This window comes from Lepidochelys kempii, chromosome 22 (assembly GCF_965140265.1).
Source record: "Lepidochelys kempii isolate rLepKem1 chromosome 22, rLepKem1.hap2, whole genome shotgun sequence".
NCBI classification, from domain to species: Eukaryota; Metazoa; Chordata; order Testudines; family Cheloniidae; genus Lepidochelys; species Lepidochelys kempii.
In genome coordinates, this window is record NC_133277.1 from 8,767,312 (window position 1) to 8,781,702 (window position 14,391).

General features: G+C 51.4%; 1 protein-coding gene across 2 annotated transcripts in view; it reads right to left on the minus strand.

Moving 5' to 3' along the window:
• LOC140901626 (opioid-binding protein/cell adhesion molecule) overlaps positions 1-14,391 on the minus strand; it is a 329,783-nt gene that overhangs the window by 26,371 nt on the left and 289,021 nt on the right. Inside the window, exons 4-7 of one of the 2 annotated variants that reach the window (XM_073320813.1) lie at positions 9,049-9,183; positions 6,016-6,136; positions 5,196-5,347; positions 1,876-3,492 (exon numbers count right to left, since the gene is read on the minus strand). In XM_073320813.1, the coding sequence (XP_073176914.1) occupies positions 3,383-3,492; positions 5,196-5,347; positions 6,016-6,136; positions 9,049-9,183 (518 nt within the window). In that variant the 3' untranslated portion in view covers positions 1,876-3,382. Of the gene's footprint in view, positions 1-1,875; positions 3,493-5,195; positions 5,348-6,015; positions 6,137-9,048; positions 9,184-14,391 lie in introns of those variants that run through there. The other variant, XM_073320814.1, reaches the window with a different exon arrangement.

Sequence of the window (14,391 nt, forward strand, 5' to 3'; positions counted from 1 at the left end):
CAGGTTAAAGGCATCCTCGAACAACGAGACACCCCTGACACGCCTCTGACACGCCCCCGCCACACCCCCAGAAGTTAGATGGTTTGTAGACAGACACGCCCCTGACACGCCCCCGCCAGGCCCCCAGACTAAAGGCATCGGCGAACCACAACCCTGACACGCTCCTGCCATGCCCCCTCACACTCCCAGGTTAAAGGCATTCTTGAACGACGACACGACCCTGACATGCCTCTGACACGCCCCTGCCACGCCCCCAGCAGGTAGACGCTTCATGGACAGACACACCCCTGACACGCCCCCGCCATGCCCCTGACACGCCCCCCCGGCTGAAGGCATGAAAGCACAAGCCTCACACGCCCCCCAGGCTAAAGGCATCCTCGAACAACGACACGCCCCTGACACGCCTCTGACACGCCCCCAGAAGTTAGATGGTCTGTAGACAGACACGCCCCTGACACGCCCCCGCCACACCCCCAGAAGTTAAATGGTCTGTAGACAGACACACCCCGACACGCCCCCGCCATGCCCCTGACACGCCGCCCCGCCCGGCTGAAGGCATGAAAGCACAAGCCTTACATGCCCCCAGGCTGAAGGCATCCTCGAACGACACGACCCTGACACGCCCCCGCCACACCCCCAGAAGTTAGATAGCTTGTAGACAGACACGCCCCTGACACGCCCCCGCCACACCCCCAGAAGTTAAATGGTCTGTAGACAGACACACCCCTGACACGCCCCCCCCCGGCTGAAGGCATGAAAGCACCAGCCTCACACGCCCCCCAGGCTGGAGGCATCCTCGAACGACACGCCCCTGACACGCCCCCACCACACCCCCAGAAGTTAGATAGCTTGTAGACAGACACGCCCCTGACACGCCCCCGCCACGCCCTCAGACTAAAGGCATCGGCGAACCACAACCCTGACACGCTCCTGCCATGCCCCCTCACACCCCCAGGTTAAAGGCATTCTTGACCCACGAAACGACCCTGAGACGCCTCTGACACGCCCCCGCCACGCCCCCAGCAGGTAGATGCTGGGGCCCGCATAGCCTTGAGACCCCCCCTCCACCTCCGCCCGCCGTGGCCCTTATATGCCCTCATAGGGGCTTGGCAGCCTCGAAACATGCACCCGCTATATCCCTGACGCCCCCCCCCCCCCCATGTGCTTGCATTAGCTCTGATACATGCCCCCGTACACTGAGGACCCTCCCCCCAAAACACCCTGGGTGTCCTCATGTCAGAACCCACTTCCATCCATACCCTCCCCATGTGTGGGCTGACTGTCTGCTCTTATCTGTACCCCTGTGCTTAATGCTCCCTCTCTGCTCTGCCTGCAAGGAGAACCGTCCAGTCACACTGCATTGCGGGGTGGTTTTTGTGGGGGAGAAACACATCCAGCGAAGGACAAAGCAGGGACAATTGCCTTTATTTGATTGGTGACCTCAAGCACGTGCCCCCCCCTCCCGGGCCCAACCGTGTCCAAAACTAGCCCTGAACGTTAATATTGTGTCTCTCATTGTAACGGCTGGCACTCTTTCCTCAAGAGCAGTGTGTCTTTACAAAGCCCTTCCATCCAGGACGTCTGCCACCCTGTTTCATGTTCTCCCTCTCGAGCAGGGAATGCTGTGCTGAAGAGCAGCAGCTGTTGATTAGTGCACAGCAACCTGGACCCAAGCCTCATATCTCGGGAGGCAAAAGTGAAGGAGAGCTGCAGGAGGGAAGGGACTACACAGCACAGAAATAGCTGAGTTAACTTCTACAGCTGGGGTAGAATGGAATCCAACCGTAACAATGAGTTAATGAGAAATGATAATGGAACTGTGTCTAGCCACTGATTACAAATCATATACTTTAATAATATACAGAATTGTGTATAGTCACTCTCTTCGATTACATAAAACAAAGACGTTTATTTCCATCCTAGCCGCTTTGTTTGAGAATGAAACTATGAAACCAGACTCTATTATACCTAGCAAGGAGGCTTTGCCTTGGCTTCGCTTTCTTCTGGTCATTCAGCACTTCAGTGGTGCAAGGTTTACCTTACAAATAGCCCTACCTCCCCTGTACAAAATCCATAAAGCTGTTTGCATTAGAACTGAAGTGAGGCAATAATGGGCGTATTTCTGTTCATCATAGCTTTTTGTAAAGATTTGGTCTACCCCGAATTAAAAATCTGGGCTTCTCGCAAACTGACAGTGTCCCTTTAACTGTGTCCTGAAGGGGAAAAATATATACATTAGGAGGGTGCCCCTTCTGATGTCTTTATGATGTACAAAGGCAGCCTTATATATTTATTTAATTCATCAAGCATATGTTCGTTTGTTTGAAGCTATTAGAAGTAGCAGAAATATGAAGTCTGGTCATCTCTGCTTTCACTGGAAGACTTGCTGGGGTCTCAGAGAAAAGTTTGCCAAGCTTTGTCAGCCTTTGGTGATGGAATAGTGAATAATTAACAGAGAGAACTTTTCTTCTGTTTGTGGGACATTTGTGTTCAACAGGTTTAATAATAAAAACAAGAACAATAGTAATTAATCAGGTTTCAGTTCCTCGGTATTGGGGATGTCCAAATCCTCCAAGTTCTCTAGTGGACATAGTGTAAACAAGACCTCCATTTCTAATGGAGAAATGAAGCAAGTGCATACTTCTTCCCATGTCCCCACAACTCAAGCACCTTTTAAATATATCATAAAGAAACCAAAAAAGGGCACACACCCAATCTTTGCTTTCCTTTGCAGGTCACCTTTCAGACAAAACCCTCAACCATCTTGCGGCAGAGGTGCCCTCAGATTGGTTCTGCTGTTTATGTGCTCTGAGGGTTTTGAGTTGTTTAAATGTAGAAAGCAAATAAGCGTCCGACCTGGCGTAAACTGTGCAGCCCCACTGATATCAATGGATTTGCACCCACTCAGAGATCTGAAATTGAAATGTGCAGGGAACTCCTCAAAGCATAAGCCGATCAGATAAACTCTGCAGCCTCTCTCTGCAGGATTTTAGGAACGCTGCAGACTGCTGGCACTTACTGATAGTCATTTGTCCAAACCCTTTGATTATCCGAGTGAACGTCATGTCCCCTGTTACATTTGTATAACTCAGTTTGCCCTGCTTTGTACAAAACAACTAGAGTCTCATTCGATCACGGCCGACCAAAATAACGGCACTGCAAAGCCGTGCATGGGTCCGTGAAACTGGAATACACTTTGCCAGATTGATTTCTGCAAAGATGGGACCAAGGCGGCTGTGACTAATGTGTATTTATACAAACTGGCTCCTTCCTGCTTAGAAGAAAAATCCGTGCCTGGTCTTTTCCTTCCTTCCATCCTTCCTTAGAACAGATCGCTGGCCTTAAATCTACGCATGCTTGCCCATTTGGGCTGATGTAGGAGTCAGTCATCATTCGTAACAAGCCTACGAGGCAAAGGCGTCTGGGTGTTGCAAGCAAATGAAGGGAGGAACATGCTGTACCAACCTGCCAGGGCTGTGGGTTCACTTATTTCTAAAACAGAGGACGATGGAGACAGACAGAGAGAGAACAGAAAGGGGAGGGGGAGAAAATACATAGTTCATGTTTTCAGACAGTTGATGAAAGAATGATCATTAGAAAGGTGAGTACACACTGATAATAATGCACATGCCGCTGACATGGTTACACAGGACAGACAGGAAGTGTGGTTACCATCGGGAAAAATGACAGCGTCTCTCTCCATACATCCCGACTCACATTTGCTTGTCTACATTTGAAAGACAATTCAGATTAAGGGAGGCTGTGAATTTAAAGCACAATAGCTATTCCTGAATAACTCTGTGCGTGGACATACTTCTTTCAGAATAAGCAAGCTTTGTTCTGGTTTAGCTTAATCCAATTTGAAAATGGATTAAGCTACACAGGAACAAGGCAATCTTATTTCAGAATAAGAGTGTCCACACGTGGAGTTATTTGAGAATAGTTATTCTGGGATAACCCCAGGTGTAGAAAAGCCCCCAGTGATGAGAGTCTACTGCAGAGGAAGCTATATCCTATTCGGCCTTGAGTGTCAGAACAAGTATCAGATAAGTACATGGGATCACAGTGACTGGGGCTGAGGCATAGGGAGAGTACACGACCAGATTTTCAGATGCCAGGTGACACTGGCAGGTGAACTCAACAGCCAGCAGTCTAGGAGGGACTAGGAGACAATAAACATGAACCCCTCCACTCTGTGACACATCAGTTTTGCAGAATGCAACCCTGGCTTTAAAGGGAGGCCCTGGCAGAGCAATGTCTCTGACCCCTGGGCCCACTCACTGCATTGCCCTGAGAAAATACTGAACAGGTCGGCTGGCAAGGACTGTGACCATGGAGGTGGCATTTTGGAGGCACGGGCGTGAAGGTGGAAGCGGTTTAGTGAGGTGCAGAACTAAGACGGAGACCACTACAAAGGTATGGAAGGGTCTGCTTTCCTTTTCCAGGCGAGGGGACCAGATCTCTTTCCCAAGGCTGCATAGTCTAGTGGAACAAGACTGGGACTGGGAGCCAGGCTTACCTAACCCCAGCTCAGCCACTGACTCCTACCCCCTCATATGTACTCACTGCATGTCTCAGTTTACCTATCTGTCAAATGCAGGAGACAGTGCCTACCTACTTCAGAGAAGTGCTGGGAGGAGTCATTCATGTTTGTACAGTGCTTTGGAGACACGAGGCTTTAGATTTAATATCATCATTGGGGCAAGGGGAGGAGTGTGTGTGGGGGGGGAGTTGGTGAAGTGACATCACATTTTGCTCACAGAAAGAGAAAACGGCTCCCTTTAATACTCGGCTGCTAGCAGTATACATCTGTGTGCATTAGTGAATAAGCAGGGTCGGGTTCTTCTAAGCATAAGGGCCTTGTTTATTTGCAGCTTGGACATGAGGAGGAAGCATTGAATTAAATGGCCAGAGTCCACTTCCTCAGGATGGTGGGTTCATTGCTGTGGTAACGTCCCTTCTCTTGTTTTGCCTCACACCTCTCTGCAGGCGAGATTCAGATTCACTCTTCCCCCAGAGGACCCAACACAGGCCTATGCCACGTAAGCCCTGAAAGTAAGGCGCCAACAGCCTTGGACTGGCACTTTGCAGGAAGTTGAATTCCACCCTTTGTGAGGCTTGGTGGTTATCCAGCTCCCTCCGTCAGTACCGGCAGCGTCTCCTCACAAAGCACAGGCTCAGCCCCTCATACCTACCGTACAGAATTATACTGGCATTGGTGTTCCCCAGCTTGTTAGTGGCCACGCAGGTGTAGTTGCCGTAATCCTTCTCCGAGACATTGAAGAAGGTCAGCGTGGACATTCGACCTTTGTTCTCGATTCTCACTCCATCCAGCCCATTGGCTAACCTGCGGGGCGAGAAAGACGAAGGGCCGGGCCCCCCAGTGACAGGAGCGATCAATTCCCATCCCCATGCAGTCACACCAGCTATATCTAGGTTAGTGGGGAAAGCCCCACTAGTCCCCAAATCAGGACCTCCCAGCTGGCTGTCACCAAGACACTGGGCTAGCTCCTCGGCTGGTCTAAAGCAGAATGGCTTTCCTGATAGTGGAGCTATGCCACTGCCCCAAAGTCTCCCCCTCTTCCTGAAGGTTCCCCGGTCCTGGATATTTTCTGCCTGGTTATTGAGAAGGTTCTTCCAGCTAAGGGGACCCCCAGACCAGGCCATCACTGAGGGTTCGTCTACACTGGAGCGGGGAGGTTTAATTTCCAGCCGAGGTGTAGACACCCATGCTAGCTCTGCTTGAGCTAGACTGCTAAACACAGCTGTGAGATTTGGGACCTGGATGTTTTAATTGCAGATCCCGATGCGCCTCCCACAGGATCCTTTACTTAAAGAGACGTCTGCAGCAAGATCCCCCCACCCCACCCCCTATAAATATATTAAAATGAAGTGTAATTCTCTCTCCTTCCCATGCTGACAGATGGCCATCCTGACCCAGGGAATTCAGCACTCCCCATCTGTGCCCAGAACGCAGCCCGGGATCTGCCAGGCCCTGGCAGCTTGTTTAGGTACCTGGTTTCTTCTTTAAACCACTGAAATTCTGCGACAGGGACGGCGGAGGCCTCGCAGCGCAAGATTCCCTTCTGGCCCACCGAGGCACCAGTGTTCTTGGCATTGGAGATGTACGGTGGGTCTGCAGAGCAAAGGGACATTATTCCGGAGGGAGGGCTGGGGCCCCGGGATACAGTACTGCTGCCGTGAGGGGCTCCGGATCCCGAGCACAAGCTGGGCTCAGAGAGACGTGGGGATGAGGAGGGGTGTTCAGGACGGTGAGGGGATGTGGAGCCGTGTTGTTATGAGGCTGGTTGGAACCCAGTCTAGGTTGTGCCCTCCTGGGATGGCGGTGGGGGGGGGGGGCACAGATCCACACCCATGAGCGGCAGTATTAGGCACTGACCCTTCATATAAAGGACACACAATTGACTGCCATTGCTTTGCTCAGCATCTTTCCCCTTCCCTTCTCAACCCACCCCTGAGCCATCTCCTTTCTCCTGTCTCTCCTTCCACCCCTCATCTGCCCCCTTTGGCCTGTGCTCTCCCCCATTTACTTCTGGGGCTCTCCTTTCCCACGTGGGGTGGGAACGCAGCACCCCTAAGTGTGTTGGGGCAGGGTGGAAATTGGGCTCATAGCAAGAGGGAAAAGCCCTGTGTGAGCAGGGACAAAACGAGCCACCCTGCCCCTGAGCCCCACTGGTGGTGAGGGAGGTGGGCCGAAAGCTAGGACGGCTTAGACAGCTGAGGTGGCGGGGCTGGCAGCAAGTATGCCCCATCCAGCAGAGAGGGCCAGAGACACTCCCAGCACAAGGTGGTCACCCCTCCCTACAAAAATGGCCAATATCTGGCCAACATGGGACAGCCGAGAGGGTGAGCGTCTAAGAGCTGTTTGTCGGCCGTCATGAAATGAGATGTCCTAGAAGGGCGGAGGACCACACAGTGACCTCCTGCACCACGACCAACACTCATTGGACTCCTTGTGAGCAGTCTCAGTAGAGCAACCAAAGGCAGAAACGGCCAGGGAGACCAAAGTCTCCTCTCGCCCCCTCGCCGGATCAACACTGGGGCACATTGGTAGGGCAACGTAGATGATATTTGGACTATTGCTACCCATGCCCCATCTCTTGCTCTGGGGACAGAGAGAAAGATTCAGGCCCAGGGTAGCCAAGTCAGCTCTAGGTCATTCAGAAATGAATAAGGTGAATGCCAAGTGTCAATTCAGATACACATTGAACCTCTGGTCCTCCCACCATCTGCCCCAGACCACATGACTGTGGGAAACACACATTTCACAAGCGAGATACCACATGCACAGGATGGAAACTAGGAGCCTGCAGAATGAGAAGAGACGCTCCATTGTAGGGTGCTGTCCCTGATGTCCCTAATCCCACCTTTGGATGCGAATTGGACGAGTCCCCTAAATAGGGACACTTTGAAGGCACAAGGCTCTTTCCTTCCTTCAGGACTCCTCTGATTCATAGCCACGTAGTTCGCACGCCCGAGTGGGCTTTCTTTAAAGTTCTTCTAATCTGATCGGGAAAATTCCCTGGTTTCTAAGTAGCTTTGCATCTTTTAAACCCATTCTGTTGTGCCGAGAAATTTACAAACAGGCCAACACCTGTGTAGGACCTAGACAAAAAGACGAGTTTGGAGAGATGATCCAAAGCCTGAACAATGTATGCGAAGTCTTGCCTCTCCCCTGCACTTAGAAGGGTCGCTATAAAGTGTAACCCTGAGCCAAACCAATCCTGGTTTTGTACGCTCAAAGAATAGACCGACCGCTCCAGTTTCACCCATCTCTGCTAAACCCACTTCTCCTTGTGTCAGGTGTAAAGAGGATTACAACAGTGGAGCCCTGATTGAAAAAGAAAAGAGCACCAGGTAGCAGAGGAGTAGATGCAGCCCTTCATCCCAAAAATACTCAGGTTTTTTTAAGCTTCCCAGAGGCGCAAAAGAATTCGAGTCACTCCTGAAATGCCGACAAGCTTTGCCACTCCAGCTTTTCTGCCTTGGCATGTCCTCTGAAGTCTTTAAAGCGTCTGGGCTCTGAATTCCTAACCATGCTTCTAAAGAACAAATTGTCCTAAGATGTAAATGCTTTAAGCTTAATGAAATGTATATATGTGATTTTCTTACAGCAATTTAGTGGATATAAAAGAGCTACAAGCTCCTTCCTAAAGGGAAGGATCTTTAATGTGCTCTGTGTGTGGTGAGCCACTAGAGATTTTTCCCCCCCTGAATTGCTCCTGAGGAAAAGGGTATTACCATTTATGTTCCAGCTATAAATAGTCTTTAAGGGATGCTGACGTAGATGTTATCTGCTTTATTTTTTTTTCAGGAGTTTATGGTTCTAGTTCAGCTGTTCTAACACACACGCACACCCCCGCCGGCACTGGAATACTAGGATCTCAGCTCTGTTTCCCCATCATCTTGTGCCTTTCATCGTCTTCTAGACCCCTGCAAAGCGGTGAAGAATCAAGACCCTTGGATCTCAACGCTGGCAGGTAGGGAAAGGAAAGTCACACTTCAGGAGCAGCCGTCCCCACTCAGGGCACATCAGCACTCTGAGCCAGGGGTACAATTCCCAGCTGAAGGAGACGAACATGTACTAGCTCTGATCCAGCTTGCATGCTAAAAATAGAGTGTAGCCACGTTGGTGGGAGTGGCGGGAGAGGCGAGCCACCCTGAGTACGTGCCCAGTGCCTGGGATGGGATCATACTCCAGCAGCTAGCCCCTCCCGGCATTCGGCCTGCCATGACTACACTTGATTACTAGCATGCTCGCTCGATGGGAGCTGGTATGGGCATGTCTCCCTCAGCCGAGAATTACACCTTCAGCTTGAAATGTAGACGTACCCTTCGATGGCATGGTAGACAGAACAGAACAGTAAGTTGTGGAACTCTAAGCAGACTACATTACAGCCCCCAGTGTTCAGGTAAAAGCCAAAATGACCTGTGTGAAAAGTCCCCACAACTAGCCTGAGCCCAGTGTTGTCTGAAGCCAGGAGGCGGGATCAGGGAGTGTGTCGTGCAGAGTCGTGCCCTACTTACAGTTTACGGTGACTTTTACTCTCCGGATGTCTGGAGCGGCCACGTCATTGACAGCGCTGCACTCGTACTCCCCGGACTGATCCCGGGTGATCCCAGAGATCTCCAAGTACTCGTCTTCGCTCACAAAACCCCGGCCTGCAAGGGAGAAGGTGCAAATGGAAAGATCAACCCACCAGCTTGCCACCTCCACTCCCGTTGGTCACTGGGAATAAAATCTGATGGTTTGATGGAATGGAGACCTCCAGGCCTGATCCGGATCGGTTACATTGGGGTAAATCTGGGGGCTTCAGGGGGTTTAACTCAGGATTAGGCTGGTTTATCTGGGATCAGAATCAGGCTCTCTGAAACACTCACAGGACTCCAGGGGCCATATCTCACTGCAGCTGTAAAAGAGGTAAAATCCTGGTGGTCCTTCATTGTAAAACATTATTGCCTACATAAGAACCCTGGGACTGAGTCTCCGCAGATCTGGCTCCAGAAGCATATAGGGGTGCTGCATGAGCTGCAAGGGGCCAAAGAACAACTCCTCCAGGCTGGAGCAGTGCCAGGGCCAATGTAAGCATGTTGGGGCATGGCGGGGATCACATTTGGGTTAGGTGGGGGAGCAGCCACAGTGCTTTGGGCTACAGCTATTTTGGGCCGGTGCATGGACGACAGGCAGCTCTGGGAAGGCTACAACCCCAGGAGCTGCTCAGATTTATCCTAGGGGACATGTTGTTCCCAAAGCAGTGCAGAAGTAAAGCCAACCCCTTCCCTTTGGTCCATGCTGCATATGTCATGAGCTGCAGCACAGAATCTATCCCATATTGTAAAATAACCCTAATCTGTTCTATTGACAATGCCACTGATTATTATACCTGAAATACATGCGAAGAGCTCCTCAACTTGTTGCCATGTATGCAGTTTGCTCACTGTTCTGCATTTCAATCTGCTGGGGCAGTGATATTAAACCACTCAGTATCATTTCCCATGGTCATTCCTTAGCACCTTGCTGTTGAGTTTGGGTTCCCAGTGTTGCACGGGGCAGGTGTCTCTCCCCCATCAAAAAAAAACACTTTCCATTGTTTTGGGGGCTGGGGACTAAATTATTATTAACAAATGGTCTCTTGGTGAACAAATGGGACTGGGAGTCAGGTCTCCTGGATTCCACTCCAGCTCTGCCATCCATATATTGTGCAACTGTTGACTGGGATGATTTAGTTGGGGTTGGTCCTGCTTTGAACAGGGGGTTGGACTAAATGACCTCCTGAGGTCTCTTCCAACCCTAATCTTCTATGATTCTCCACGTCTCTCCACCAGGACCCCCCAGGACTCAGCTGAAATACCCCCTGCTATCCCAGGCATAACACACACATGCACAGAGCTTTGCCACTGCACTTCCTTCCTGATTTGCAGCCCCCGACTGCTATTTCAGTTCCGGGCCTTTTCAAAGCAGCTGTGCGAAACTGGTCGGTGGGGTAGGGAAAAATGTCTGCCAGAGACTGGGAGAAGCGTCTACTGAAATAATGTCACATCCCCAGACACTGACCAAGCCTGTCTGAGTTTAACCTGTAAGGATCAAAGCATAAGAGATCGCTGCACAATCATTTTCATATGCCAGAATATAAATATTAGACACAAAACCACATACAAGAATCACTGCCCTTACGACAGCTCCAGTACACTTTGCTGACATTAACACCAGGAATACCAAGCGTTTCAAGCCAGGAAATAACAATATCGACTGCAAAACCTCCTTGCTTGGAAGACAAAACCATCCCCAGAGAGGGAAAGTCACAGAGTGTGGGTTAGGGACGGTGGAGTGGGAAGACGAAAAAATAATGGTGGGGGGAAAGATGAAGTGGATGAGTGACGGCAACACTTTGTAAGTGAGTCTTCTTTGTAATGATCCCATAATCCTGGGGTCATTATGGACCCGGCCTATCCGCCCAGCGATCTCTATAAAAGATGATTGGAAGCGAAAGAAAATAGATTCGACGAGCCAGCGACAGAAATACATAAATAACCAAGGTGATTTCTTTCTGTGGAGAAGGGGCCTCGGGAAGAGATAAGCCCAGCTCGCTACATTAGAGAGATAAGGATCTACAAGGATACAAATGGGTGCGCTCAGACGGAGGCTGCGTGACAGACATGGGGCCATCAATCATGAAGTGGTGGGGGTCACGCCGGAGCCGGGATCTGCTGCGGCAGAGCGGCCAGCGCACGCCGGGTCGTGCACCATGCCCCCTCGCGTCTGGCTGTATAACAAATACGCTGGGGTCTCTCAGGGACGGGGCTGAACTGGAATGTGCTGCTGGGTGCTTTGCAGCACATGGCTTATCCCTGCCTCGCTGACTGACTGATGCGAAGCAGGGCCCCAGCCTCCCTTAGGATAAACAAAGGTCACTGGTGCCTAGCGCTGCTCATTGGTCTCCTTTCATCAGTACTAAATCCACTGGACTCTAGCCGGTCTAACGCTGCTTGACTAACGCCTCCCTCCAGCTACCCACTCCACTCCCAGGCAGACACCTGTCCAGGGGAGCTGAGCTGCAAGTTTCTCTTCCCATCTCACCCAAGTGTAGGGTGACCGGACAGCGAGTGCAAAAAATCGGGAAGGGGGTGGGGGGTAATAGGAGCTTATAGAAGAAAAAGCCCCAAATATCGGGACTGTCCCTATAAAATCAGGACATCTGGTCACCCTACCCAAGTGATGCCCTCTAAGGCCCCTCCTTGAACCACTTGAGGCCCTTCAGCAAGAAGGCCTCCGAGGTGAAGCATGACCCAGAAGCATGACGGGAAAAGGGAAGCACAGAGCCTGCTGGCTGCAGCCTTCCCTTCGATCCTAAGAACGGCCCTACTGGGTCAGACCAATGGTCCATAGAGCTCTGTATCCTGTCTTCTGACAGTGGCCAGCGCCAGCAGTGTCAAAGCGAATGAACAGAAGAGGGCAATCCTCAAGCGATCCATCCCCTGTTGTCCGAGCCCAGCATCTGGCATCCTGCGGCACTGCCATACAGGGGCCTTTATGCCTCTCGCCCAGATACGCACTATTCTGGAGAGCCCGGGCTGTTGTCATCCCGCGTTTAGCACCAATAACAGCCAGCACTTCCTCTGCTCCGGTACCTGACACAATGTGAAAAGGGAGATGCCTTGGGGGGGCACGACTACAGAGGCCTAAAAGGGGGGGCACAGCGGTGGAGAGAGACGCAGTGAGGTGAGAGGGGGAAGGCAGGAGTTGTGGGGGGGGAAGGAGGGGAGAGAGGGATGTTGGGGGGGGGCTCTCCAAGCTACCAGCCATCTGCCCTCCCCTCCCCATTTGGGAATCTAATTGCTGCAATGGAGGAGCGGATTCCCCTCGCTAATTAAGTGCGGGGCCGGGAACTGCAGTGCATTTCGTCCCTGTCGGAGGCCGGAGATGCCACCACCACGCCGGAGTTAATGAAAAATGTGATAAACCCACTGTGTTAATTAATCCCAGGGATTGGATTGTGCTGAAGTCAGCCTGGGTTGGAGAAAGCGCCCTGGGGTCAGCATCCTGCTGGCTGGCGGCGCGAGAGGAGGCTCTTTGGCTGGGGTGTGGGATGAGCGGGAGCATCTCTGACTGCAGCAGCTGTGACTGGGCTTTGCAGAACTCCCCCCCACACACACACACTCTCCTGTTGCTGCCCGGGTGCTCGGTCTCCTTTCCCAGAGCCGCAAGGTAACCCTAAAGCCAATGTGTGACTGTGATGGGAGCTGTTACTCTGGTGAGGAGGAGGAGAAGATTCAGGCACCCAACACGTATGACCCTGCCCTCCTCAGAAGAAACGTGGAGGCGTGCCCTGCCGCAGACAAGCACTCCCATCCACACCCGCTGCTAGTCGCCAACACCCTGCCTCCTCTGATACTCTCTCACACAGGTGGGCTGTGCAAAAGTGCCCGAAAGGTCAACAGTTACAGTCCGGGAGGGGACAGAGCCTTCCATTCTCATGGAGAACCAGTGCAGGGGATCAAGCTCAAGAGCTCCAGCAATGTGGCACGGGGTGGGAGAGGAAAGAGACGATCTCTCCAGCCATGTGGCCAGGGGTGGGGTGGGGAGCGGGCAGGTCCCAGGCAAATGGGCAGGTCCCAGTAACTTATTTAGATTGCAGCTCTTTGGGTCAGGAACCACATTTTTGTTTTGTTTGTACAGCACCTAGCACAATGGAGTCCTGGTCTAATACAAACAGTAATAACAATGAATAAAATGCATGGTAGGTTGAAAGCAACACCTTCAACTCCACGGGGCGGCAGCTGCAATGCAGATCCAGCAGGTGCTTTAAAAATGGGCATGTCCTTAATAGAGGGAGGTTCATATTCCATTAACCGAAGGCTGCCCCTAGTGCTTTCCAGTGGGTAGAACAGAAGACTGTGAATAAGGGCTCCTGGGTTCTAGCTCCAACCCTCTCAGACTTGTGTGGGTTTAGGTAAGTGGCTTAACCTCTCTAGAGACAGCTCTTCCTCGGGGGTACTACTAATGCTCTAATTCATACGCGTGTGGTGGTGGTGGGAATTCAATACAGCCCTTTGAGATGCCAGCACGCAATGGGTGACATAATTGCAAAGTCTTCCTGGCAAGGCAGCCCCAGTGCTGCAGATTAATTACATCTGTATGACTTTTCCAGCCAGCCAGCCAGATGGAAACAGGATATAGCTAAAGACACTAGAAGCCCAGAATCAATACAATGGGAGAAAGGCAGGGGCAGCCCAGCTGGGGGAGAGGAGTATCTTGAATGATACACCCAGATGCAACAGGGTCTTTGCAAACCCAGAAGGTCAGCTGGCTCCGGCTGGGCAGTAAATGATGCGGAAAGGCTGCTAGGGTGGAGCCTCAGGTTTAGGATGCTAGGAGTCACTACTGAAAGAGGCAGCTCTACTCCATACCACCCATCCCCCTGTCCTTATAACACTAACCAAAACTGATGGGGCAAGTGTTTCCAATTCGTTAGACCAACTCCACTGAAGCAACATCAGTACAAGAAAGGAGGATTTTTCCCACCAAGACTCAACCAGCCTTCCCTGAGACTCAAGTAAAGCCTCAGATGGATTCTTCTGCGGCCTGTTCTACTTAGTTGGTCCAAAGTCCGTGTCCAGCATATGGAAATGATCTTGCCAGGACATTATCACACAGCAGTTTTTAAACAGGGGGAGGAGAAGGCACATGCTCTGCTCAGTGAGAGATAGGTGGGCAAGGAGAACAAGGGAGTTAGGGTATGTTTCTGCCATTGCTGGAATGGAATGGGATACATCATAATTCGAGAGGGCACTGGACTCCAATTCCTTATCTGAGCATCCCAAACTTCAGGGCAGTTTGGATCTGCACCAGAATCCAACCTGCACTGCTGG